This window comes from Phasianus colchicus, chromosome 8, assembly GCF_987193195.1.
Source record: "Phasianus colchicus chromosome 8, bPhaCol1.hap1.1, whole genome shotgun sequence".
In the NCBI taxonomy this organism is placed as follows: domain Eukaryota; kingdom Metazoa; phylum Chordata; class Aves; order Galliformes; family Phasianidae; genus Phasianus; species Phasianus colchicus.
Window position 1 is genome coordinate 13,645,175 of NC_143443.1, and position 23,228 is coordinate 13,668,402.

The following is a 23,228-nucleotide window of genomic DNA, read 5'->3' on the forward strand; positions in this document are numbered from 1 at the left end:
ATTCCATAAATATAATGAGTTTTATTTTCATACTTCTATTTAGCTAAACCCACCAGTCGGTCCTAGTCTGTATGATCACATTAAGTTTTGGGATACCCCAAATCTCTTTTTTCATGTTTTTGCCTTTCTTTGAAAGGGTTGTTAGAGATTGAGATCTCATTTGGTTTGGTAGTCATATTTCTTAATCCCACATGCAGGTCAGATTTGTAGTTATTTGAGCAACTTATTTGACTTGCAGGAGTAAATTAACGTTTATTTTGTGAATTTCAGATAGTGGGGTAAGTCTAGAAAATGGAATATTTGTTGCTGCTGTTGTGCCTGGAAGCCCAGCTGCCAAAGAGGGTTCCCTTACTGTGGGAGACAGAATAATTGCTGTAAGTCTGAATACATTCTTCTGATCTGTATTTATTTATTTATGATTTATGAGCTCCTGTGAAACAAAATGTCGTTAGAACGGAAGTACAAATGCATAAAGTCTAATGTAATCAAACAAGTATTACTAAATAGTATTTCTACTAGGAATAAAAATACATAGGAGACTAAGCTTCTAGTGGAGAACAGGTAAATGAATGATATGGTCAACCTGACTTCAGTTATATGTATGACACACAAAACCATGTTTTCCCTCTCTCAGAGGTGGTACCTTTAGGTGTTCTCCATCTGCTGCTTTCATTTTATGTATCTCAGTTGTGTTTTGTTGTTTCTTTGTTTTTGTTTTGTTTTATATGTAGATCAATGGCATTGCACTAGATAATAAGTCACTTAATGAATGTGAAGCTTTGTTACGAAACTGCAGGGATTCCCTTACTCTGTCATTGTTGAAGGTGAGTAGGAAAAGCTAAACTTGCAGAATTTTCTTTAATAGATTTCTCTTCTTAAGGAAAGAGTGTATTAAAAAATGAATATATCACCATGGGAAAGTCTTTGCTAATAAGATCATCTGGATGTATTTCACTGATGGTACACTAAAGAGTTATTTCCAGAGTAAGGATATTGTGCCTTCTGGTAGGAAATAAAATTTATTTATTGCTCTTATTTTTTTCCCCCCATTTGTTTGCTGGTCACACAAAATGACTGTCAGCACAGTTGTTTCTTTCTTACTGCTTTCTTCTTCAAAACTGCTGCAGCAGTTTTGTTCATGAAAGATAAATTGCTTCCTGACTATAGTTTATTCTTGGCCAGGAGGGAGTTGCACAGAAAACTGAACTCTATCATCAGGGATAAGTACTAGTTCTTTTTCAGACTTAGTGTTATAAAAATATTGTTTTGGTTAGAGTCCCATTACACTGGACCTGTCAAAAAGGTTCAGTCAGTGATAATTCCAGCTTGTGAGAGCTTGAGTTTTTAAGAAACTGAAAAAGATGAAATGTTTGTGTAGCAGTGGGCAATGAAAGATGATTACTAGTGTCATTAAACAGAGATAGAAGTAGAATTGAGGTCCTTTTGCTGTTTGCTCAGTGCTTCTGCCACCATGTAGAGTTGCCCTTTTGAAATTGTTTCAGAGAAAAATCTGGCTTGATTTTATCCATCTTTTGCTTTGAATCTGCAAGACTTTTATTAAATTTTTCCTGAATGTATCCACACATATGCAGATCTCCATTCAGGTTGAAGTAAATAAAGGAGACTAGAATATAATTTGTGCTAAGCAGAAATTAAATAGAAATCAGACTTTATTAAGGTTGTTATGTGGTGGATTGTTGTTGTTGTCTTTTTTATTTTTGTTGTTTCTTTTTTAGGTTTTTCCTCAGAGTTCGTCTTGGAGTGGTCAAAATATATTTGAAAATCTGAAGGATTCAGAAAAAATATCAAACTGTAGGGTTCATGCATCAGAGATACAAGCCCAAAACAAAAGAAATCTGAAACTCAACAGCTCAACACAGACTGACATTTTCAATCCAGACATCATGGATGTCAAGAAGGACCAGAATGATCAGGGCAGTCGTTCATTTTGTGATCACAAACCCTTCCCTAACAACACGTTACGAGTAGATTCTCATAGGAACACAGTGCACAGTTGCCACAGTAATTCAGAACATAGTCTCAGCTCCTTCAACCCAGAGACATATGGGGACCGAGGCTATGGAGTTGTTGACATGGACAACAGGAGATTGCCTTATGAACCTACAGAAAATGACTGTATGGTGGTTGAGACTGCATTTGACAAAGGACATGGTGCTAAGCATAGTGGTGGTACCTGGCCGAAAGTCATGGTTAATATCTCAGCAACAGAAACAGAGAAGTTTTCTGTGTACAAAAAGCCAAAACAAAGGAAATCCATCTTTGACCCTGATACTTTCAAAAGGCCGCCAACTCCTCCTAAGCCAGAGTACCTTTCTCCAAATCAGGTGACAGGCCACTCACCTCAGCCATCAAAAGCTGAAGTGACTTCAACTCCTCCAACTCCTCCTAAGAGAAGTGACTCCATCAAATTTAAACATAAACAACAGGCAAGCTCTGCTTCAGAGTCTACAGTAACAACTGGATCACCACCTACCAGCCCAGCCACTGCCCAAGCTCCAGTTTCCTTGGCACTTAAGCAAGATTCTGCTACTCTCAAGGGGCGCAGCAGGAATGCTGGAAATTATTATCGTGAGGAGGGAATTGACTGTACTCATCTCTCCTCAAGGAAATCCTGTGAAGATGATATCGGCTTTCAAAGAGTTGAAGAGCCAGAGATAAAAAGGCCAAGGCCAAAATCTGCTCCTGCTCTGAGACATAAAATGACCCCTATGCCCATTCCTAATCCCACGCTTCAGGTAAAATTTGGCTATGAAAATCTGTTTGGTTTTTTTTTGGCTTCGATATGAATATGAAGCCCGTTCACAAAATCAAAGTCCCTTGAGGAGCTACTCCTTCAATTGTTGCAAGTATCACAAAATACAAATTGATTGGGTTCTGTTTTGTAACTCCATTTTGATTTTCACTGTTTTCTGTGGGGGATCAGGGCTCTTTCCTGTAAGTAAGAGCTTCATTAAGGCTTCTTTTCAGAAATCTCTTTGGCTCAATCAACATACTAGGGGAAAAAGGTTTACCATTCATAGTGATGTTTCTTATTTTGTCTGTCTACATAAGTCCTAATGTAATCTGAAATTAGCAGGGCAATGGACTTGCACTATAAAGATGGACTGTCCATAAGAATATAATTTAACAGCATTGTTCAGAGTAGATCTGTCATGTGTTTAAATAAATTTGGCTGTGGAGATTTTGGGTAACATCCTACCAGGGAACGGGGAGAAAAAATTCTCTGTGATCTAGGATGACTAGCCTGTTTAACTGACTGCGTACAATGAAGTAGCATAGTCAATAATGTAGTTTCGGGTCCGCTATCTCAGGTTTGTTCAGTTTGGAAAAAAAGTGTGATGTGTATTTGCCACCTGAAATCTTAAGATTTAAAGAGTTATCTTTTTCTTGCATCTAATCAACATCAAAATGACTTAGAATGTCATTTTCCTTACCTTTCCTGATCTGCACCTTGCTATGCCAGAATAATCATATAGGTATTGGTCCATGGAGAAAAATAAAATTATATTATAGACTTAATTTTTTTTTTTAAGGTTACTTGAGGTATTTGCACGTTTCCATCTCTAGGGTTAAATGAAGTCTGAGTTCTATGTTTATTTTTTTCCCAGGTCCCCTAGTTTCTCTCCAGTGTCTAAGATAATAATTAGGGCTTTAACTCTAAAATTGTTGACTAGGGAACAGTGGTGGTATTGTGCCTCTGAGTTGACACCATTCACTCTGAAAATGACTTTGACGGAATGGTCTTTGTGTACTAAAACTACATTGGGTCTGGGAGTGGTCTTGCTCAACATTTTCATCAGTGACCTGGGTGAAGGGATAGAATGCACCCTCAGCAAGTTTGCTGATGGTACAGAACTAGGGAGAGTGTCTGACACACCAGTGTCTGTTCACTACATACAGAACAGAAACTACAATGGCTCCACAACCTGTATCGTTATGTTGGAGATGTTGCTCCATGTGTATCTCAAAATGCGGGCTTACAGGAAAATATTTTGTGGCTTATTTGCCAGCTCTCATTTGGCAACGCTTGCAATAGTAGTTGAAGTAACATTGAGAGTACATTGGCTAAAGAATGTGATCTCAGCTTGAGATGTTCTGTGAAAGTAGTATTTTGAAGGAGAAATGTAATTCAGGTGTACTGTACTGATGGAAAATATATCAGATAAGTTTCAAACTTGGGCCTAAGAAGCTTACAAAATAGTTACAACGGGCTGAGGAAGAAGGGGTAAAACTGAATAATATCAGTGTAAGATGAAGTAAAGATGTAACAAAGACTGTCATATTAAGTGGTGGCAAGCTTATTCTGGAATATGTACTGAAAAGTTTGAAGTTGATTACTGCTTATGGAATTTGAGGGTTTTTTCTTCTGTATCGCCAACTGCCATTAATGAAATTTTCTGGTTTTCAAGGTGCAGAAGTATACACCAGCTAGTGAGGAACACCTGTCTCCAGAGCTACAGGAATGGGCACTGTATTCACCAAAACGTTCTGCTAGGCATAGTGATGGCTTTGTGTCTTCCACCTTGTACACTGGAGGCATGTCATCAGGTGAGTGATGCTGTTGTGGATGGCAGGTGCCTCTTTTTGCTCAAGTCAGAGATATCTAGCATGGACTTCTTTCCTGAGATCCTGAATACTAACTGTAAAATTTCGCCCTGTTAATTACTGTATTCCAAAAATAAGCTCTATTACACTCTTATATTCTAAATATCTACCTTAGAATTAGGTAAGAACTCATATTACTTTCTTGGAATGCTGCAAGGAATCTGTCCATATCAGTCAAGATAAGGCAAAAGAAATATGAAATACAAAACATATTTTTCCTGTTCTTTTGTAATCTGAACGTGATATTTTCAGTTTCTGGACTGTAAAGAAGTCTAATCTATTTGAGAACCATCAAAGAAACTGAACAGCTCCCATCTGAAGGGTTTGTTTCATCTGATGGTGTGTTGCACAGGAATTCTGAATGTGTAAGTGGTGAACAACTTGTAGCCTATGCATAAGGAGACAAATAAGATTTCCAGAGTTTTTGAAAGTGAACAGTAAGTGGATGCAGCCCGCATGTTACCTACAGTCAGATTCTGAGGTACTTCAAAGCAAAAAGACTTGATATTTAGAAAGTGTCGCATATTAATTCCTGTCTATTGGAAATAACGTTCTTGGAGTGTATGAACTAGAATGCCCCAATTGGTTGTGATCTTAGTGTATCTATATTAAAGATTAAAAGTTAGTGTATTTGGGATTCGAAGCTGTTGAAGAGGAGTCTCAGAAGCAGCTCACACAAAAATCAATATGATCAGGTAAAATGGAAAACAGATAGCATGTTGTCTCAGTTATCCAAACTGTTGTTGCTATTGAAATTCATAATAGCTGCTTTAAAGTTGGTGCAGACTAAACAGAGTGCTTTGAAGAGCTAGTGAGGTTATTGTACACCAGTTATTTTAAACCAGTCAAGATGCATTTTGGTTAGACCTGGTTAGAGCTGTTGCCAGATGGATTGTTCAGTCTTCAGTGTATAGTTGGCTTCAACAGTTACATACGATACTTGATTTTCAGTCCAAGAAAACATTGCTTTTTATGAATCTACCCTCAATTTTTTGTGCAATCCCTGAGTTGCTGCTAAGATTCAAAATTATGGAAAACTTATTGAAGTCTATGTTAGAGCTAATGACTTGTGTATACAGAATAATGGGCAGTTTTAGACCCAGTCGTCCCATCCAGTTTTCAGAATGTAAATGCATGCTCAATTGTATCTCAGCTCAAATAAACTTTTGTTCTGTGATTTGTTATTCTGTTTCATATCACTTTCCTTCTCTCGCGTAATATAACCTAATCAAGTCAAATCTACATTAGATCATATGTCTTGAAATGTAAATTTTTGCTGTAGCATATTATGCTAAAATATACTCATTTAAGAGGAAATTGATCAAATAGAGTACTGAAGGATGAGTGACTTCAATGAATAACTTGAGTAATACATTTTTGAATAAATAGATATGAAATACTGTAATCCAAAACCATCAGACATTTCAGAAGTGGGATTCTAAGACAATAGAAGAACAAGAATGGTCAAATGGTTTTAACTGCAGATAGTTCAAGAACAGAATAAAAACTCCTGTTTCTGGCAGATGACTATACAGAGAGAAAAATGAGATTCTTGTTGCTGTATAAAGAAGTTTAACAGTTGAAAACAAAGTGTTATAGGTACAAGTATATTTGAAAATGATGTGAAATGATGGAATGATTTTTTTTCTGTAGTCCCAAGGCACTTGATTACTGATGGTAGAGAATTATAATCTAAATTCAGAATTTTCATGTTGTACTTAAAAATGTAGAATTATACTTATTATTTGTCTATATGGTAATAAATTATAATTAAACATAAATGTAAACAATAATACATAATTATGCAACTATTTAAATATACTTGTTACCTGTAATTTATACGCTAGTAATGTTGGTAAGAGTATATTTCTATCATCTTAAACAGGTACTGTACCAAGAAGCTTAGCACCGTGCCCTGCAGTAACTGCGGTCATGCGAAATCCCATCTATACTGCGTGGAGCCACAGAGTACACACCAACAATTGCCCATCCGTTGCCAGCCAAATATGCCATCAGCATTTGCATCCCAGGTGTTTTGATATTTCTATCATCTTAAGTTTTTGCTCGTGTTAGGATGAAATTGCTTCAGGTAGCTGGTTTGTTCAATGTTAGACTCACTGTTAGACTCAAACTTCTTAATACCATGATTTGCCAATTGCTTTCATGTCTTTCAGAAACTGATTGTTTGTCTTTCCCTCCTCTTCTGCTGACTAATGCTGAAAAAGAAATTACTTTTTCAATCAACTACTTTGTAATATTGTTGTTGTTGTTGTTGTTTTTAAATCTTTCTGAACAAAATAATAGAAGTCGTTCCATCTTTTTTTAAAGCACTTTAGGCTCTCTTTTCTATGATTTTTTAATTAATTAATTAATTAATTAGTAAAATGACAGGGCAGTTGGGAAGTGAGAAGTGAGGGAAAATTCATTTTACTCAGAACAAGGATAATCAAAATTGTCTGTTGGCCAATTTATTGCTTGCTGAGACACTTTGCCCAGTTCTGACTGTTGCCCTGTTTTTTGCTTTGATGTAGTGCCCAGCATCAAGGTCGCTTGAGCTTGGACCTGAGTCATAAGCACTCCAATGAATACTCTGAAAATCCACGTACAAGAGCATCTCATGGCTCAAATTCACTGCCATCCAGTGCAAGACTTGGTAACTTGCTTTTCTGATTTATTTCATGTGATACTCTTGTATACAGGAGAATAATAATAAATAGTAAATTCCTTATTTTCATGATTCATAGAATTGCCAAAGCTTGCAAACTGTAAAAGGCTTCCTGTGTTTCTTTGCTTCATTTTTCTAGTTTTTATGTCCAGTGGTGTTCCCTGGAAGTAGCCTTGTTTAATTTTGCTCTTTAAAGTATTATTTGTGAGTGATGCAAAATTCTCCTTTCATACCTATTACTATTTGGAAGTATCCTCATGAAGATGGAATGTCCAGCCAAATTATTTTTGAGGTTCACTGAGGTGGAGATGAGAAAAGGAAAGAGCATGCAGAACAAAAAAGTAATGACCTGCTGTAAATCATCTTCTTGGAAATAAGTTGCAATTGTGTTTACTTGATTGACATTTAAGACATTGACATGATCTTAATAGAACCAAAGAAAATATATGCTTTGTTTAAGCATTTTAACATTGTAGAATTTTTTTCACTTTAAATTATGTACTACCTTTTTTGTGCATGCGTGTGTTCCTGAGTTCCATCAGTTATTACAATTGTGTTTGAATAGAGCATGGCAGCTTTGTAGCCACAACAGCAACAAAAAGTCACAGCAGTTAGGAAACAGTGCCAGGGAATAATGTCTTCATCCAAGCAGAATATAATAAAAATGCTTTAAATACCTTTTGTCAAGGGCCATGGGTTTTTAGTAATCTCAAGTGTTAGTTTCCTGCTTAGACTTCAGTTAAATTGCAGTTGTATCAAAAACATTTTAAATATTTTTCAATGTAGAATGAACTGTACATATGCATTCTATGACTGCACTTTGTTGTTTGTACTCACTATGTAACTATCAGAAGTATGTTGGACATGATGTATATGAGAATAATCATTAATGCTTCTGCAGAAATTCAGAGCCCAGTTTTCTGCTTATTGAAAGAGTGTAAATGTATATTGTTCATATTATTCCTTTAAAATTTAGCAAGTTATAATTTTGTTGTTCTAAAAATAGGTTCTTCGAGTAACTTGCAGTACAGAACAGAAAGGATTAAGATTCCTTTAACACCAAGATATCCAAGGTCCGTCATGGGCTCTGACAGAGGTAATTTTATTTGTAGTATTTTCACTATTTCCAGTTCAAAGCCTTGTTAGTTACTGAATGAAGTTGCTCAAAAATCTAAATACAATAATTTTATGAATGTTACAAAATCTGTGTTTTGCTACAATGTAACTAAAAAAAAAATTCTAACAAAAAGCAGTTCCTCTCTGTGAGTTGATTCTAGGACATGACATGCTAGAAAAAAATGAAACAAAAAAGTAACTATTGAGATGTATTTTATGGTTGCAGTTTTCTTGTGGAATGATGTCTTAGATATTTTTTAAATTATTTAAATGTGTTATTTTGCATACTATTGTATTACTGATTGTACGTTAAAAATTATATGTTTCATAGTTAGCAATTTGAGATTTATTTTTTGTAGTTTTTTCAGAGGAAGCAAACTACTGAATGTTCCTTTTCTGTACCAGCTTTCTATGGTGAGAATGGCAATATGTATATGCCTGTTTATAGAGGACATATTTATTATATAGACGCTAGGGGCAGTGAGTTTACAAAGTCTAAATTTAGTTAGCTGAGTTAGAAGGCTGGCTTCCCGTAGCTCTACCAGATTGCTAGCAAATGTTTTGGTCAGATATGTATTGCATCATTCCCTATGTCTCTGTAGATCTCTGAGTTATGACAAATGCAGTATACTAAAACCTAACTTGATTTTATGTTTTTGTTTTGATTTGGTTTTGTAGGCTCATTGTCGCACTCTGAATGTAGCAGTCCCAGCTTGATAACTCCTCCACAGTCACCTCTTAACTTGGAAACATCTTCCTTTGCCAGCAGCCAATCTCAGAACTCCCTTTCTACTTTACCTAGAATTTCCATTAGCCCAGTTTCTGCTGGAGAACGTAGAAAAGATAGGTAAGGTCCCCACATTATTTGCTTTTTGTAGGAGTGTGTCCAACAAGATCTTGTACATTTATTGGCCTAGAAGGGATGTGAACAGTTGATATAAATGATGAATATGAAGGCACAGAGATGCATTTGAGTTCCTGTTACTTAATGTTTTTCTTTACAAAGTACATAGCGATCTTTGTATAAATTTCTTCTTTAAAACCTATGTCTTCAGTTCAGAAATATAAGGAATTTCATAAAGATTTCCTTTTTTTCACGTTAGATTAATGGCCATGCCAAATACAGTCTAAATTGGAATACATTCACTTGAGCTACCTCAGATGCTTATTTATGATAGGCTTGTTCTGTACTCTAGAAAACTAAATAAAATACCTAGTAATATTTGATAGTTAAATATCAACTGCCTTAGTATTGTACAATATGTGCTCTAACCACTGTGCCTTGATTCAGTTCAGCCAGATAAATAAAAATGAGATGGTTACTGCAAGAGTATATCCATATGTACATAATCTATTGCGATCCCCTTGGCTGTACCTGGACCATTATGAGCTATAACATCAAGTCTTTGCATAGCTGCTTGCACAGTTTAAACCTGATGGTATTGTGTTCTTAAGATCATGAAATTTGTGTGTTAACGGCTTTTCATCTCATTATGAATACATTCAAGATCTGTTGTTTATGGTATCAGTCTTGGACATCACTATCTGGCTAGGCTGAATATATGAAACAGCTTGTATGAACTCAAAGCATTGGACAATAAGACACAAATCTGATTCAGGCTTTTCTTTACACTGAAACAACTTAATGTCCTCCAGGCAGTATAAGAGATCTATGATGTGCTGAAATAGATTACATTTATGTGGACTTCAGGACTGTTTTGTATTGCTCAACTTGTGTAAAAGGACTGACTGTAAGAATGTGAATGAAGGAATAAGGATATTCTGTATTTTAAGTTTGGTAGTAATAAAAAGTTATTCATAAAATGTTAAATGTTTTTTGTGTAGTTAAAAGAATCTGTAAGTAAGTTATTGTAGTGACACTATATACTGTATACAGGGACTTTGGGACTTTGAAAGGCAATGGAAGAGGTCTTTGTGGGTTTTTCATTCTTTTATACTTCTTTTTGACTTTTGTGCTGTTTGCTTTCTTACATGAATGTTCTTCTACTTGTCAATTGCAAATTCCAAGTCACAATTTATTATCTTTTTCACATGACTAATGATTATGTATAGTGTTCAGTGGCAAAAGCTAGTTTTTTGATATCCTTATAATGCTCTGTCAGTACAAAATGTACATTCTAATCTCTGGGAATTAACATTTTTTATTAATAGTGATCTGAAGGTCAAAATACAGTCAGGCTCCAACCCTTTTATTCTTGGTGTGCCATGTATAAGCAATGGTCTGGGGGAAAAAGAATATTGTTCAGGAAAAAAACACACACCCCAGAAATACAAAGACTGTTATTAAAATAGGTATTTCTGAATTAAATGTATCCTAAACAAATGTGTGATGATGCCTAGATAGCATCTTTAAATAGTTGTTTTTTTCTGTCACCTGTTTTTCCCACAGAATATAAGCATTTTGCTTGGCCTTTCCCCATATCATATAATACAGATCTTAAAAAGTTTCTGTTCTGTTGATTTATTTTTTTTAGGTAAAAACAATTTAAATGAAAATTTAAAGAAATGTGATCAGTTACAACTTATTTCTAAGCAGCATTTAGTGATTCTGGCAGGCAGTCTGAATACTGTAGAAGAGTGTGCTTCATTTGATTTTAAAAATGCTGCTTACCGAGTAAGATAACTTTTTAATGCTACCATTATTCTGTTTTACTTTATTCTTGTTTCCCTACTATATGCATTACTTGTTGCCTTTCATTTTGTATTTACTAAAATCTTAAGATATAATCCTATGCAATTTGTGTGGATTTGATTCGTACTCATTCCAATCAAAATGAAAAATGCATGTGGTATACAGAAGCATAAGGATATGATAGATAACAGAAATATAGTTCTGTTATTCAATCAGCGTTTAGACATTGACAAATTTTATTTTGGCCCATTAGTATGTAATCACATTATGATATTAAGTAAAAGACTTCACATTACATCATGATTTACATATTCATATTGAGTTTTAAAAGTAGTGTATTAAGTGCCGGTTTTCTGCAAGTTAGCATGATTCAGATAAGATAAGCTATATGTATTTAAAAAATGGAAAAAGAGCAGAGAGGCAGCTTTGATTCTAGTTTGCTGATAGTAAGAATTTTTTTGTATATAACGCTGATAACATCAGTGATTTTAGTCCTGTGTGTTTGATAACACACAGAATAATTCAAAACTGTTATATCTTCAGTGCATTGATAGGCAAGCTCCAGGGGTAGGTATTACCTCTAATAGTGATGTTGATTTGATAAGATTATGTCTCAGAGTTGCATTCTTTTTTGACAGTTTTTCTTTTGTACAGAAATAAGCTGACAAGTTGTTATGTCCTTGCTGCAGAAGACAATCAGATACTTGCATTCAAAGACTGAAACATTAAGCATAGTTTATGAATTTGTGTCCTCTTCCCTTCCCTCACACGTGCCCCAAATCCTACTCTTTCCAAAGGCACCCTTCGTTTGCTACATGTTAGTAGCAGTTAACTTCCTTTAACTCGTCTGATATCTGAATAGCAGGATTTAAGTAATTGAAACAGTCTGCACAGCTTAGGGCATGTCTAATTTATATAATCAAGTGTTAGGAAAGAAGACCCTCCTATTAATGCTTATGAAAACTAGTATAATGCTATTAAAATTGTGTACTAGAAGGGCTGCCAAGACCAATCACCAGTGGGACCTAAATCCACCACTGTTCAAAGTAGTTCCATTCTGAATACTCAGTGATGCCTTTTGCTGTGTAGACTCTGAGTTCATCATAACATGAACTAGCACTTTCTGGAATGCTCCTGTTTGTTTGTTCACATCATGGAGGGACTAGCCCTGTTTGTATGGGTGGATGCATCTCCAAGTATGGGGGAGGAAAGGGGAACCTATCAGGATTTTCTTTCATAAGATCCATTCTCTTGTTATAGTTACTGGTGTTGTATTACTGTGTGTCTTTTTCTAAGTGTTCTTTTCTTCTCAAATCTTCTCCATCTTTCAGATATCTGTTCCGTAATAGGTCTTTTCTGAGAATCCCTGTGGCTCCTAGGCCTAGGTTCTCATCACTAAGGAGTTTGAGGTTGGCCTGATATAAGGTTGTCCTTCGCAAGCAGTATTGCGCACTTTGTGCTATTTTACGTTTGGATAATTGCCCTGAGGAGAATTTGCATGGTAATTGTAATGATACCATGCAAACTGCTGTCTTAATGGCTTGAGTTTGCAACTGCTTAATTTTCATTACTAATTTATGTTTCCTTGCATACCAATATGAAATCTGATATTGTGTATTGTTTTTCTTTGATTTGTCTCATCATTTATGATATTTATTTTCATAGCCAGTAAAGACTCCCAACATTTATAATAGTCACGTACCTTTCTGGAATATGGTTTGTAAATTACATATTATATACTGTGGCTAAACTACTTTTATATAGTATGGATCTGGAAGTTTATTTCCTACCAACTTCCCAACCATACTATTTGTAATTCATATTTACCATAACACTTTATAGCAGTTGTGTAATTGGTATACATTTAATTCTGCCACTGTACATTGCATGGTGTTAAAGGAATGCGTTTACAGCAGTTGACAGTAATTTTTTTTAAGTAACTGTTTAAACCTATTTTTTTATTGCAACTTAGACAGCCATAAAGTGTGTCATATACATCTGACTTGATTATGGTTTAAGTGTGATTTTATTCAAATCAGTTTTAACCTTCTCCTCTAAAAGGCCCTACATGGAAGAGCCACGTCATGTTAAAGTGCAGAAGGGTTCTGAGCCACTAGGAATTTCCATTGTGAGTGGAGAAAATGGAGGAATATTTGTCTCTAAAGTAACAGGTGGGAGCATTGCGCATCAAGCTGGACTTGAGTATGGTGATCAGTTACTAGAGGTAATTGTTTGTTTACTATTCTTATGACTTTTAATCTGTTCATACAAGTGCAGAAACAACTACCTTCCTTGAAAGAACATCTTATGAAAGCTTGCGTATTGTGAGAAGTGGCAGAGTTATTCTGTATTGTGGTAGTCCAGTAAGTGTGATTGTTAGTGGCTGTTTGTCAGGCATTAGTATAAAATGTCTTGATGGTAGATCTGCTTTGCATCTTTTATATTTATATGTCAATTTTAAACTAGCTAGTTTGGGTACTTAAACAACATAGTCCCAAAGTCATGCTCTCCAGGATGAGATGAGTAAATACACAGTTAGCTTGTACTACTATTTTGTGCTACTATTGTTTGGGTTATATCCATACCTGGGATAGCTGGTTTAAAAAATAATCAGTTAGATCAGCTGCATTAAGATTCTGACCTGGAGCACTAAACAAATATATGGAAGATGATTTTATAATGTGCAGAGTTGCTTTGTAAATGCATTTATATATATGTTCGTTGAAGCACAGTGTGTGAATGACTAAAAATGGTCCTGAATTAATTATGGATATAAATTTATTTTTAAGTCTTTTTTTTTTTTCTGATCAATAATCTGAACCAACTTGCATGTGATCAGTTACAGCAAATCGTAACACAGTACAGAATATTTATGTCTTTCAGTAGTAAAAGGATTTTAAACTCATGCTTGGAATACCAAATAATAAAGTCAGTGAATCCTTCCAAAGAGTTCAGACATTTAAGAATCATTGCAGGACATCTATCATCCTATTTACTACTTTTGAGATAAGTCAACATTCAAATGTTGAATTGACTAGGAGACTGAAAGAATGATTTTGCTAGTTTCCATTTGAAAATTCGACATCTTCTTGTTTGTGTCTTCTGTAGTTTAATGGAATAAATTTGAGAAATGCTACAGAGCAACAGGCTCGATTAATCATTGGACAACAGTGTGATACCATTACTATTTTGGCTCAGTATAACCCACACATGTATCAGCTTGGCAATCATTCACGATCAAGGTAAGGGTGGCTAGTCTTCAAAATAACACTTATGTTCTTTTTTATTTCAGTATAATTAATTTAACCGAAATAAAAAATAACTTCTTAGGATTAGGAGATTGTGGTACTTCAAACCATTTTTTTTTGATAGTTGAGAAGCTTGGAAAGTTTCCCAAAATTCGACAGACAAAGTGTATGATTTAATGAAATTATCTATCCCATTTTGATGCATGATCATATCTCAAGATTGAGCTTTATTTTTCTCTTAGACTTACGGATAATGTAGATTATTTGACAGATTAAAAACTTTGTTTGCATCAAAAATATTTGTCATTGGTGAAATGCTAGTCACTAGCGTTTCAATCTTTTTTCCTATTAGTTCTCGCCTAGAACCTGTGAGTAATCATTCCACCCCTCAAGGCAGTGGAGCTGCAACTCCTGACAATCATTCCATAATCGATACTGTGAGTGAACAGGATGAAGGAACAATGACACCCCCATCCAAACAAACCACACCGACCACAAGTCCCCGAAATTCCTTTAGGTACAGAACAATTTTTGCCTTAATGAAGAAAATAAATATTTTCAGAATAGATGTAAAAAGTAGTTTTGTACACGTTGTGGCCTGGATGAAATAAGTTAGCAGACAAAATAATTGGGCTCAAGGTAAAACTGCATGATTTCAGTCTGTATTTTGAAAGATCGAGACTGGTTGTAAGATGAGTGGTTTAGTTAAAAGGATCTGTAAGTAACAAGAAGTTTGTTTTATATGACTGTATCTGTAGGTAGCGTATTTTAAATAATAATTATGTAGATACGCATAGGGTGCTTTGAGAGTAATGCCTCCTATTTATTTCTGTGGAAGCTACAACAAATATAAAGAGCACAATAACATTGTTCAGTACAGCAAATTGTCAGCTACAAAACACTCCTTTTGAACACAGTCACCAACATTAGCTCTGCATTTTCTTCAGTGATGAACAAGAGCCTGCATGCCAAGCTTGTAAAAATCTGCCTGGCTGTCTGGAACGTTGACTTGTCTTTCATGTCACTGCCACCATTGCTGAAACACACGACCCACCACCTCACTGTGCTCATATCCACTGTTTCATCTCCATAAATGTTCACCACGCATCAGAGAATGTCAGTAGGTGAATTTTTTTTTTTTCTGCACAGAGAAATTCAACTCCACACCTCTGCTTCATTTGCATTTCCATGTCAGATACCATTTTGTCAGACTGCCCCTCTGCTGCCATCTGTTGCACAGCAACAGAATGTAACAGAATATTGTGAGAAGGTTCAAACTCTACTGCCATACCACCAACATCTGCCTCTGTTGTTGTGGAACAACATAATAAAATAGGAGGTGTTACTGTCAGAGCAGCCCTCATATATTGTTCATGGTGGCTAGTTGACTGTACACTCTTCATGCATGTTTTTAAATTGAACTATATGTGTTATTTCTTCCTATCTAAAGGGGTCCTGTGGACACGAACAAAAGGACCCCTGAACCAAGAATTGTTGTTGTTAAAAAATCCCAAGTAGATCTTGGGATCCAGATATGTGGTGGAAATCTGTATGGAATATTTGTATCAGATGTAGATGATGACAGCCCAGCTAAAGGACCTGATGGACTAGTTTTGGGTGATATGATACTTGAGGTAAGTTAAGAAAGCTACTGCATGCAGACAAAATGTCTAGGATGGTACATAGATGGAGTTGTACAAAGAATCTTGCTGTCTTGCAATGGGAGATGTTTTTATGTCAGGCTTATAAAACTGTGAAAATGATGCATAACCTTTATTCTGACTGCAACATATGAAGATCTGATGATACAGACCTGGAGAACTACTGCCAAGAGTATAGGTTGCATGAGTTTGAAGGACTAATGTATTCTATTTGGAATTATAAACAGCTGTTCTTATCTAAATGGAAAATCTTGAATACAATTCTGTATGGACAACAAAGACAGGAATATGGAACATAGACTTTGGGGGAAATCATGAAATGTCTTTGACTCTGCTATCTTTATTTGACACAAGAGTATTTCTCTACTTGACAGGACTGTTAAGATGCTGCGTATTTTTCTTTTAATAAGCTTTTCAGATACAGCTGAACATTAATACTCTCTGACTGTTGAGATTCTCCCATTGTGCCTCTAGTATCCATATGTAGATCTTGCTTTGAAATTGTGTTTCTGACTTCCCTCAGGCAAACTTGTTCCCTTAAAAAATATTAAATTATTTCCTATTTGAATTCTGTAGTTTTCAGCTTACGCTTCCATACTACTTAAAGAAGTGTAAACTGTCTCTTATGGTTATACCAACTATGTTCAGTTTGTGTTTTGCCTTTTATTACAACTCCTGATAGACATTTTAAGGTACTAACTGCTATAGTTAAGTGGCAAGATTGGCTTGTATGTAGAGTGTTCCATTATGAAAAACAGACTCATTTTAGGTGTTTTTCAAGCTCACCTAATGCTGTTGTCTGTTAAGATTTGTGTCATGCTTAAGGGTTTTGTGTTTTTGTAGTATGGATCCATTGATATGAGAACTAAAACAGCCGAGGAAGCTTACCTCGAAATGTTGAAACCTGGAGAAAATATCAAAATAAAGACTCAATACAGAATTGAAGAATTTAATAGGATAAAAGAGCTTCCTGGAGATGGATTCTTTATCAGGTATTTGAGCATGACTGGTAATAACAAAGTAAAACAGTTAGGATAAGTACTGAATATCACGAAAGAGATGATACATCTCTTTTGCCACATTTTAGAAATTCAAGGTTACTAATTTATCCCAGCTAATCTATTGACAGTGAATACACAATTTGTAACATAGTAAGTCTGCATGTTTCATTGTAAACTTCTGTGCTCTAATCTGTTCCATTTTCTTTGAAGAAACTTGTTCTATGTTTGAGTTGATGGGGATCAGTTGAAGAGCTTATTATGTTTTTCATTCCAGAGCACTTTATGACCGTGTGGCAGAGGTGGAACAGGACTTAAGCTTTAAGAAGGATGACATTTTGTATGTTGATGATACTTTACCACAAGGAAACTTTGGTTGCTGGATGGCTTGGCAGCTAGATGAGAATGCTCAGAAACTGGAAAGAGGACAGATTCCTAGTAAATATATGTGAGTGATAACCGTAGAAGTTACTTACCTCAGTCTTTAAAATTGTCTAACTAATGATATCTGATGTAAGACTTGTTTGCTTCTATTAGTTCTAGGAGATATTGATTCTCAGAAATTGTTTTATGGGAGACATATTTAAATACATTTCTCTACCAACTCAGTTTTAATGCCACTGAATAATAAATGAAAAACACTCATAGCCCAATGTTGTGATAGATAATTCAAGAGGAAAAAGTGAGAGTAACCACAGCAAAAATATGCTCTAGCCCAATGGTGCAGCACTTGTTCTTGTAAAGTACCAGTATTTTTATTTTTCTGTGAGCAGTGATGTTAATGTAAGACTGCATCAAACCCAATTGCATAATGTTGGTAGAACAGTTCAGGGACATGGAGGAATTAACATTTTTAAACTGTTACCAAAATCACATTAATTATTGCCCAGTTACATATTTTGTTTTATTCCCTCTGCTTTCCTTTATATTTTCTTCTAATAGTCTCTTCTCCATGTTGTAACTCTTCTACTGTAGGATGGATCAGGAATTCTATAGGAGACACAGCATGTCTGAGACTAAGGATGAAAACAGCTCTTCCAAGACATTGTCAGCAGCAGCACGAAGGTCATTCTTCAGGAGAAAGCATAAACACAAACGAAGTGGTTCCAAAGATGGAAAGGATTTGCTGGCCCTTGATACAATCAGCACAGACTCAATCCCGTTCTTGGATGGCAAGTACCTTTGTTATACTTAAGAGGGTATCTTTTTGTTTTCAAGTGTCTGCAGCAATGCATTTAACAAATAACCTACCTTTCTTGATGGTATTCATATAAATGATAAATGTACGATTCTTATAGGAGCAAAAAAAAAAAATCTGTATTAAATAGTAAGCCAGATTTTCAAACTTTTTCTAAAAAAGGGTTTTTTTTGTAGTTTATTCCTAGTAATTGACACTGTTTCATTTGCAGAGAGAGGTGGCTTTCAATGCATTCTTTCAATCATTCTTTCCAACTACTCAATTTCTGTCTGCATCACTTAATCTAGGCAGAAATCTTGGGTACACTCAAAAATCTTCAGTTTTTTTATTGCTATACAAAAGTTGTGTTGATTACAACCTCCCTTCAAAGAACCTAACCAATTAAGTGACTAGTGTGTATTGTTCACAATATTAACACAGACTAGGAATTAGTCCTTTTAAAAAACAGAGGGGAGGAGTGAAGTGTGAGGTTATTTTTTTTTAATGTCTTTTTTTAAGCTATCAGGTTGGAAAAATTGCAGTAATTGATATAGTGAGCATTTTTGTATTTCTCAAGGCCCTTCTTTGCTGAAAAGCAGATGTGAAGTTGTTTTCACAATTACAGTTACCACATTATCTGAAGAATGCTAGGAGAATAATGTCTATTTTTATAATTAAGTCTTTTGTTTATGTAGATTCTGCAAGTCTGGCATATCAGCGTGTACAGAAAGTGGACTGTACCTCTCCTAGACCTGTGCTTATTCTAGGACCATTACTTGATGCTGTGAAAGACATGTTGGTCAAAGAATCCCCAGGAAAATTTTGCAGATGTCCTCTTGGTAAGTATGGGAATATAAGTAATTTCTTCTGTGTTAGATGGTAACATCTGTATGTGAATTAAATGGTAGCTCAAAGGCAGAAAAAAGGAAGAATCTTAATTTACAGGCTGCTCTGTTAGCCTTGTTCTGTGCCTAAAAAATAGGAATGAGCCATGATTCTCTTCTGATTCCATGTAACAGAGGTTATGAAAGCTTCCCAACAAGCCATTGAGAGAGGTGTGAAGGATTGCCTATTTATAGATTATAAACGGAGGAGTGGACATTTTGATGTGACAACTGTTGCTTCAATAAAGGAGATAACAGAAAAGGTGAGTCACTATTAATGCTGAAGTTCTCGGTAAAATTTGCATTATATAATCATACTAAGGAGCAGGGAAAGTAGGAATTTTGTCTTGGCATTGTCCAGTAAATTGTTCCCCAGGCCACTGATTAAAATAAAATAAAGTGATTATTGTAACTACTTAAATATAGTTTCATGTTAGCCCATCTTTGTAGAAATCAGAATCACAGCATGACCTGGGTTGGAAGGGACCTCAAAGATCATGAATCTCCAACTCCCCTGCCACAGGAAGGGCCACCAACCTCCCCATTTATTACTTGACCAAGTTGCTCAGGGCCCCATCCAACCTGGCCTTGAACTCTTCCAGGGATGGGGCATCCTCAACTTCTCTGGGCAGCCTGTTCCAGCACCTTACCACTCTCTCTGTAAAGAGCTTCCCCCCAGCATCCAACTTAAATCTTCCCTTCCTCAACTTAAAACCATTTCCCCTTGCCCTGCTGTTATCTACCCTTTCAAAGAGTTGACTCCGCTCCTGTTTATAGGCTCCCTTTAGGTACTGGAAGGCTGCAATTAGGTCACATTGTAGCCTTCTCTTCTCCAGGCTGAACAAGCCCAGCTCCCTCAGCTTGTCTTCATAGGGGATGTGCTCCAGCCTGCTGATCATCTTTGTGGCTCTCCTCTGGACCCTCTCCAACAACTCCCTGTCCTTTTTGTACTGCGGGCTCCAGAGCTGGACACAGTACTCCAGATGGGGCCTCACAAGAGCAGAGTAGAGGGAAACAATCACCTCCCTGTCCCTGCTGGCCACCCCTCTTTTGATGGAGCCCAGGATACCATTTGCCTTCCAAGCTGCAAGGGCACCCTGCTGGCTCATGTTAAGTTTTTCATCCATCAGAACTTACAGGTCCTTCTCCACAGGTCTGCTCTCAAGGACCACTCTTTCCAGTCTGTATAAATGCCTTGGATTCCTCCAGCCCAAGTGCAAAACCTTGTACTTTGCTTTGTTGAATCTCATTAGGTTCACCCAGGCCCACCTTTCAAGTCTGTTGAGGTCCCTCTGAATGGCATCCTTCTTTCCACTGTGTCAACTGCACCACTCAGCTGGTGTCATCAGCAAACTTGCTGAGGGTGCACTCAATTCCATCTGGGAATGTGCATGTTCTTTTGCAGTGTTATTATATAAAATTAGAAATATTTTTTCTTAGAGTCTATAGGTTTTGCCTCCCTATAAAATGGCAGTTTAGTTGCTTGGTTTGTTTTTTTAAATAGTTCAACTTAATGCAGTCGTATATATAATGTGAACATAATGATCCTGGCAACAGGTTAATTAACAGATGATAATAAAAATCTATTCACTGTTTATAGTTTTCTGTCAAACCATACAGTCTTATTACTTCAACTCTTGTTTATGATTTCTGAAAGAGCAAATGTGTATTTAAATTTGGAAAAAAAAATGCATTATATTTATCTCACCCTGAGTTTTCATTTCATTAATACTTCAAATATTTTGATTTCTGTTGATGTATGTTTTTTTAAGTGGAACTTCTTGCAATTTTTCTTATGGGTACAAATTGCTCAGTAGCTGCTAAATGTTAAACGCGTTGTGAAACTGTTAGGTTGCTGCAAATTAAGTAGAGGAAGAAATGGGGGATTTGTAGGTGTGCTTGTGCTCTTTAACTGAATGAATATTTTTCATTTACATTTAATCTTAGGATTGTCATTGTCTGCTTGACATCGCTCCTCATGCCATCGAACGGCTCCACAGTGTTCATATCTACCCTATTGTAATTTTTATTCGCTACAAAAATGCTAAACAAATCAAGTAAGTCTGTGAGGGATGTAGTTCTGTGATGTTTATTTTAACTGAAAATAATTCTGAGTTTGTTATTTCTTTCATTCTAGTTATCTTAAATGTATATCAAATGCAGAAATTAATCTTTACAAAAGCCACCTGTGCACACGATATTGAATTTATTTTGATTGCATTACAATTAAGTGAATCGTTCAAAGAAATCAAACAACATATAACAAACTCCGTGTACTCAAGGAGGTATTCAGGTCCTCAGTCACACCACTGCAGTAAGCCACAAGATAGATATGGCTGTGATTCCTGATAATTCTGGGGATTAAATGAAGAGCTTCATCCTTCTCAGTGGGGCCAAGTGTGAGGATGCACTGAGTTTCCTCTCCTACAATTTGGACAATTGATCCTTAACCTTGACTTTACCACCTTCGTTCTCCAGTAAAAACAGCAATGAAAGTCACCCTTTTTCATAGAGTGAGTGTGCTGTTGTCAGGCAGTGCTCCTTAAGTAATTGGGAATTTATTTCTTAAATATAGCCAGGAACAGAATCTGGGAGTTAAAAACCCCAGTCTTTCCCTTGATATTTTAGGAAGCATTTATACCTTTTGACAGAAGTGAGAAAAGTGACGTAATCTCCCTACATAAGTATTAAGAAGCAGTTTTGTTTTACTTCTACTGTCTTCATTTTGAAAGTTGAAGACTAATATTCTTGATCTTTAGGTAAATATGAGGACTGTTTAATAAAGAAGATAAGTATCACCATTTTCAAGTATGAGCAAGACGTAAAGTTTTGTAGTGTATTTTATTAGGATTGTGGGATGATATGGAATGATAAATGAAACTGTCATATCATGATATCTTGAGCCTGTTTGAAAATGGAGTATTGAGCATTGAAGCTATTTTTTTTTATTTTTTTTTAAAGTGGCAGGAAGCAAAGCTTTCTAACAGCTTTTCAAGTAAGATGAACTGGCACTTGCCTCTTCCTGTTCTGGATAGCAAAGATCTTTCAAAAAAACCTCTTTTGTTTACCACAACTTCTATCAGCTTTCTGTGTATTTATTTATTTTTTTCTCCCCACCCCCAGATTGCATAATTTCACAATCCCTCACAGCACTGAAGCTAACTAAGTAGTAATTATTTTTATTTATAAAACTAAGAAATGAAGCAAAATTTATTTTATAAGGAACAATGGTTATTTTGGGCCAGTACAGTCTATATGACTTTACTAGTTGATTATAAACTTTGCCTCCTTTTAAACAGAATTCCCTACTGGGAAATCAAAGCCTTATTCAAAGACAAGTACTCCAGGCTTTGATCTAAATGAAGATTTTTTTGCCAATTCTCCATGCTTTTTTCTTATTTTATTCACAACAGGTTTATATAACACTGACCTTATCAATGTGTCTTATATAAGTGACAGAGAAATAGACGCAAATGAAAAGAATATTCTCTTACAAAGCACCGTACTAATGGAAAGTATTTTAGACCCTTTAAATGAGTAGTACCATGGTTCTAATTCTGTGTAGGGAGCACTAGTGTTCTTTCTCCTTCAGCTTGTACCCAGTTTCTGAGTAAGGAAGACTCTTGCTCTTTTACAGCAAATAAAAATCCATAGAACAGAATTGATTCACACGCCTATGTCAATACTGCTGAACCACAGTAGATGGCAGTCTGTTCACAACATTGTGGTTGCAAATTAATTGGTTCCTCACATTCAACAAACTAAAGGCAATTATGTATTTCAAGTCAAATTTAAAAAAATAATAATAATCTTTTTCTTTCTATCTCTTTGTTCCTTTTTTCTTTTTTTGCAGAGAGCAAAAAGATCCAATCTTCCTGAGGGACAAAGTTACACAAAAACATTCCAAAGAACAGTTTGAGACAGCTCAAAAAATAGAACAAGAGTATAGCAAGTACTTTACAGGTTAGTATCTAATCAGCGTTTCACTAGAAACACTGTGGCAATTTATTCACTTCACACTGTAATTTGAAATTTGTTGCTTGATTCAAGGGGTTATTGGTTGGTGGTTGTTATTTTTTCATTCTACTTCCATATTTGGCAACCTCATACTCTGGTGTTTCATTTTACAGGGAGAGACAATCTCTAGATACAAGTGCTGTCCTTTGCTTTTACGTGTTTTAGTTTTAGGAGATTACGAAT

General features: G+C 35.7%; 1 protein-coding gene across 1 annotated transcript in view; it reads left to right on the top strand.

Annotated features, from left to right (window-relative positions):
- DLG5 (discs large MAGUK scaffold protein 5) overlaps positions 1-23,228 on the top strand; it is a 97,900-nt gene that overhangs the window by 70,766 nt on the left and 3,906 nt on the right. Inside the window, exons 14-32 of the mRNA XM_090144984.1 lie at positions 271-374; positions 732-824; positions 1,737-2,756; positions 4,431-4,569; positions 6,512-6,656; positions 7,158-7,279; positions 8,298-8,387; positions 9,086-9,254; positions 13,122-13,284; positions 14,169-14,302; positions 14,661-14,825; positions 15,759-15,942; positions 16,813-16,961; positions 17,245-17,415; positions 17,943-18,139; positions 18,840-18,983; positions 19,164-19,291; positions 20,976-21,085; positions 22,882-22,991. Coding sequence (XP_090001110.1) covers positions 271-374; positions 732-824; positions 1,737-2,756; positions 4,431-4,569; positions 6,512-6,656; positions 7,158-7,279; positions 8,298-8,387; positions 9,086-9,254; positions 13,122-13,284; positions 14,169-14,302; positions 14,661-14,825; positions 15,759-15,942; positions 16,813-16,961; positions 17,245-17,415; positions 17,943-18,139; positions 18,840-18,983; positions 19,164-19,291; positions 20,976-21,085; positions 22,882-22,991 — 3,537 coding nt within the window. The remainder of the gene's footprint in view (positions 1-270; positions 375-731; positions 825-1,736; positions 2,757-4,430; positions 4,570-6,511; positions 6,657-7,157; positions 7,280-8,297; positions 8,388-9,085; positions 9,255-13,121; positions 13,285-14,168; positions 14,303-14,660; positions 14,826-15,758; positions 15,943-16,812; positions 16,962-17,244; positions 17,416-17,942; positions 18,140-18,839; positions 18,984-19,163; positions 19,292-20,975; positions 21,086-22,881; positions 22,992-23,228) is intronic.